The 4,992-nt window shown below is 41.5% G+C and overlaps 1 protein-coding gene across 1 annotated transcript; it reads left to right on the top strand.

Annotated features, from left to right (window-relative positions):
- The first annotated feature begins 670 nt into the window (after window positions 1-670).
- On the top strand, window positions 671-3,237 carry LOC147428628 (6,7-dimethyl-8-ribityllumazine synthase). The gene is made up of 4 exons (XM_086497305.1): window positions 671-1,123; window positions 2,344-2,409; window positions 2,509-2,684; window positions 2,914-3,237. The coding sequence occupies exons 1-4, from the start codon at window positions 790-792 to the stop codon at window positions 3,106-3,108; spliced, it is 771 nt and encodes a 256-aa protein (XP_086353431.1). The 5' UTR covers window positions 671-789; the 3' UTR covers window positions 3,109-3,237.
- Window positions 3,238-4,992: the final 1,755 nt, after the last annotated feature.

Genomic DNA, 4,992 nt, shown 5'->3' with positions numbered 1-4,992 from the left:
ATAATTGTTATATAAAGAAGGTAAGGAAGATTTTGATTTCATTGAAATTAATTAGCTTTCAACTCTATCCACATCTTACTACATAGGGCACCCAAATCATGAAGTTTGGGTGCATCAAGTTAACACCCCCCACATTGGATTGCTCGCAACTAAGAAGTAATCATTATTGGCTCACTTCGTGCGCCTTACGAGCCAGGGTGGGTAGGCAATGCCGCAAGTGAGGGTCACACAAAATGCGGTCAGAAATGATCAAGTTAATAAAGCATGACACATTCATTTAAGATAAAGTGGAGCGTCATGTTTATTCTCAAAGCACACATACAAAATGCGATATTCTATTTGCTATGTTGAGATAATTCGTGCAAAAGCAAGTTACCAACAATGAGGATAGTAGAGAGGAAAAATATGTTTCCTTCAAATTCGTAGAACTAATACAAAAGTCTACAATAATGGAAAGACCGAGGCATCTACGACATTTTGAGCACCTCCCCACTTAACTTTGTAATAGTGCTCCACGATAGAACTAGTAGTGTATGTGGTATGCTCATTGCGAAAAGCTCAAGCTAATGGCATAGTTCCATGTTGGCAGAAAGTAGCCAATTGTGAGTGATATTTTGGTGTCCTATTGGTGAGGTGGTGAAGTATGAGCCTGTCTGCAAGCATTGCAAGGTGTTAAAAGTGGACCATGGTGCCTTATCCTTATAACCAATGCCTGCTCGTTTCCATTGTGCAAAGGTCTAAACTAAATTTTGACGACTCGTGAGTAGCCATCAGTTCTCGTTTGTAGATATGTTCAGGACTTTGCAACAGCAGGCTCCGGCATGGTCTCCGAGCTCGCCGTTGTTTCTTCCCAGCAGCAGCAGCAGCGGCAACGGCAAGAAGAACAGCAGCGGGATCTATCGTTTTCTGCTCCGCCCTTCTTTCTTCACTTCATCCCATGAGGCCATGGAAGCTCTCACAAGGGCATCCCTTCCTTCGCCTTCTGTGAAATCCTTCGGCAAACCCATTACAGTGCGTGCCTCTCTCACTGAATTCCCCGTCTTGTGGGTTGTTCGCACATGCGTCTTCTATGCCCTTCTCCAAGTGGGCATTGCAGGGCCGCCACCTTCTTCAAGTCTGCAAGGTATCCTCAATTCCTGCACATTGATTTTGTATTTTCTGCACTTTCCACTAGTTGAGCTCAAGTTCTTGCAAGTTGAAGTTGCAATCGATTACATTCGGCTCTTTGCAAAGGATCCAGCTGTTCGTTTTTTAAGTTTGTTTCTCTTCTGTAGTTTCGTGAAGATCCCTTGAGAATAAATTTCATCCTGGGTTACCTTTGGTTCTGCATCTAGCAAACATCCCTCTTCGGCCATGATTGCAGGGTTTGAACGTGTCGGCTGATCAGAGGTTTCAAGGTTTAGGACTCTTCAATACTGGTTTGGAGAGGATGCCATCTTTGTGTCCTACAAAGATCTCATTCTGCTGCCCTGGTTCATCTTTTGCAGCAAAGATGACATGGTGCGAAGATCACCCAGTGCTAGAAGTCATGTTTGAGAGAGAGAAGTTAGGTTTTCTGCAAGCCAGAGATTCCTAGCAGCAGAATGTTAAAGACGCCGTCACCTAATGCTAAATGTCATAAGTGAGAAGGGAAGTAGTTTCTGACAAGCCAATATTTGCAGCAGTAGAAGTTTGTATCCTTGATGACCTGTCCTCGGGTTGAGCTTGACACAATAATATAGAGAAATATTTGTAGATGGAGGAAGGCTTAAGCACCGTGCATCTATTCATAAGAGAGCTGAAAGATATTATGAGAATTAACAGTGTTGTCACATATCACAGTTGCTGTTCTTTTGGAAGCCTGCAAACTTATCCAAGGCCAATCAGGATCGTGCCAGTGCGCTTGGCAAGGTTGGAGTATTCTGACTTGGTACTATAGATAATTCAAGCAGCAAGATGAACGGATTTACATAACCAGCTTTGTGCACATGCTTGTAGTCCATGATCACAAGAGGAGTTAGGTAGACATGAGAAGCTAGCAAGAGCTCTTTGTGATTTACAAGCAACATAAGGTAGGCTAGCAAGACCTCTTTGTGATCTACAAGTGGAATTAGGTAGACATGAGAAATAAGCAAGAGCTGTTGTGATCTACAAGCAGATTTAGGTAGACATGAGAAGCTAGCAAGTGCTCCTTGTCTCAGTGGGATTGCATGATTTTTCATGATTGTGGTTCATCGCTATTGAATCTATGAGGAAGATAGCCCTCTGGTTTTAGTCCGAACTGACTCGACTGCATTAGAAGTAGGAGACAGGCATTGTTGTTGATATGTCTACAGCTCTCTGAGAAAATTGTCTGTCTTGTAGGTCTCAGTGACAGAGATGAATTGCAGGCTCTAAATTGGTTAAAGAATATATTCGGTGGAAACGAGGGTGAGTGCAGTTTTTCTTAATTTGTTTTGTAGTTGGGCTGTTCTATTTTACATTGTTTATGACCTTAATGCATGTGGGTAATTTCTGTCGTGCATGTAGAGGCTCAGCGAGCAAAGGAGTTGAAGAAAGGGAGAACTAAGTGGCAGACAACTACGAAGGGCACTCTTAAAAGAAGATACCGAGTCCCGTCAAAATCTGAAGGCCGTCGTCTTCTCAATCAAATCAGTTCGCTTCTTTCCGACGATGATACTTTTCGAGATGCAACCTCTCATAAGGTGAATGAAATGTGGAAGAAAGCATATATCACGGTTTTGTGAAGACAGGGTTAGCTGGTAGCAGAATGTATGTACGTATATATGAATGTATGGATGGATATATGTTTGTATATATACCTAAATACTTTTGATGTATGCTTTGTCATAAGAAGGGAGAATAGCAGTCATTGGCCTCGTTTAGTCCAAACGAAGTTCGATTCCATCTCACATACCGCTTTCTATGGTGCAGGGTTGTCAGATTCGCCGTGAAAATGCACACGCAGAGACGGTGTGTTGCCACAATGTAAGGGCCATGTTTGATGAACTTCCAACTCCACATTTGGTCATTGAGATCACTGCCTTTCCTAGTGGACCCATAACTGCTGCAGATTACCATAGAGCCGACAAGATCGAGAAGCTGTTACGAGCTGGAAACTCCATTTAAACCCTTGCTGGATGTACAAATGCCTTTTTCAAGGCCAAAATTTTTGTACATACGGAACCAGGTTCCTTGAACTGCTGCCATTAAAATTATAAGAGGTGGCTTTGATTGTGAAGGGAGGGTGTTGTGCTTGATCGTCGCTTTTTGTGATGCTCATGTGGAAAGTTAGTTACTATGTCCCAGTGAGTTCTACTATCTGTCCATCCCTATCCCTAATGAGACTAAGAAACTCGATGAGGCTATCAATCTCACCCGGGCCTTTATGAAGCCTGCTCATTCAGAAGACTGGATGCCTTCCACTGGTGTGGCACAATGTTTAGCCTCATTAAAGGCTCACAACACCTTAGAGATAACTGATTTGCTAGGCATCTCAAATAGATTTCTCTCTCGACTACCTCGACAAGAGTTTCAGTGTGTGTGAGCATAAGCTCTAGCCCTGTAATGAGCTTTCTTTATATTACTCTTAAAGGGGCTCCCCCAGAGAGCTGCCAGCTTCTAGCTTTTTGCGAGGGGGGTAGACCTTGCATGTGACTTCGTGTGCAGTTTCGGCTTTGGAGGACTTGGGCTCTGCAGCTTTTTTTTTCTGGTACTCTTCCCAAAGAGTTTGGAGTGACTTGTGGAGAGTCCTCTTAGCAAGTCTTATCATTTCAATTGTGCCTCTCCTAAACTGTAATCTTACTATACATGAAGCTCTAGATTGAAACCCACACATCAACTCGTGTTATTAGATGCCAAGTCCTACCATAGGTTGTCAAGTTTCCTTAAAAGGGTTGTAAACCTGTGGATACTCGAGGGTAGTTATTCCTAGGTAGTATTTAATCTCTGCTAAACATTCTTAGCCAATTTGACAGCTTCGGATCACATTTGCCGGAATGAACATAGCTATTCTTGTTACTTTATTAGTTGAAATAGATGGAGAAGCCTATACTTCATCAGCAGAGCATATTACAAGCACACATCCAAGTTTGAATCAGGTCACCAATCCCTCCCGAGAAGGACTGAAGTTGCAAACCTAGTGAAGAATTCAGCAAGACTCCAAGCAAAAGAAGCTAAATTTTAGAGTGGAATGGAAATTAAGCCAAATATTTAATATACTCTACCATCACCAATGGTTGGATCTAGGGTTGCAAGAGTGCACGCATGAATCTTGGCAAGGAAGGAGACGAACAACACTAGAAGTATGCAAATACAAAAATGATTGATGTCCTTGGGCTATGGGTGTATACACAAGCAAGGGGGGAAATCTCTCAAGTGAGATTGTCATGGTGTCAGAGCATCTCTTTTTTCGAGCATGCTGCTCGCTTTTTGTCAAGCAATCAAGCACCATGAATAATTTTGTGCTAAGATGGACACATTTATCTTTATTTTAGCATATCTTTGACATAATAATCATGCAATCCAACATAGGTTATTGTGTACATGTGAGTTCAGCTTTTGTTAAGATTGGTACAACTTTTGCGAGATTGTTATAGCATTCATTTATTACTAGCATTTCATGGTTTTATTAGCCTCAAAGCTTTGATATTATACAAATTTTCCTATGATAAGCATATTGCCATGCGCATATCACCAAAGAACAAATGTAGAGGAAATAGTCCCAAAAAACCTCCAATATTTATTCGATGATTCTTGAAATTAGATTTCCTTAGTCCCTTGACTATCGATTTTGCATGCAATTTCACCATCTCTATAAAAAGCTAGCACTTTTGTATTTCTTGCGGAGATTAAAGATTTCAATAAGCTTTTGATTGCCATTGAGCAGGTCATTTGTGATATTACTCTTGTGTATATAGTTCTTGATGCTTTGGTATATTCTTATCAAGCTTTTGCCACCACCCTTGGACTTGTGATAGAGAATAAACATGAAGTAAAGCTTGATGGCCTTGT

This window comes from Adiantum capillus-veneris, chromosome 23, assembly GCF_014529385.1.
Source record: "Adiantum capillus-veneris isolate H3 chromosome 23, ASM1452938v2, whole genome shotgun sequence".
In the NCBI taxonomy this organism is placed as follows: domain Eukaryota; kingdom Viridiplantae; phylum Streptophyta; class Polypodiopsida; order Polypodiales; family Pteridaceae; genus Adiantum; species Adiantum capillus-veneris.
Note: the sequence above shows the minus strand (reverse complement) of the source record. Positions and strands in the feature narration are given on the sequence as shown.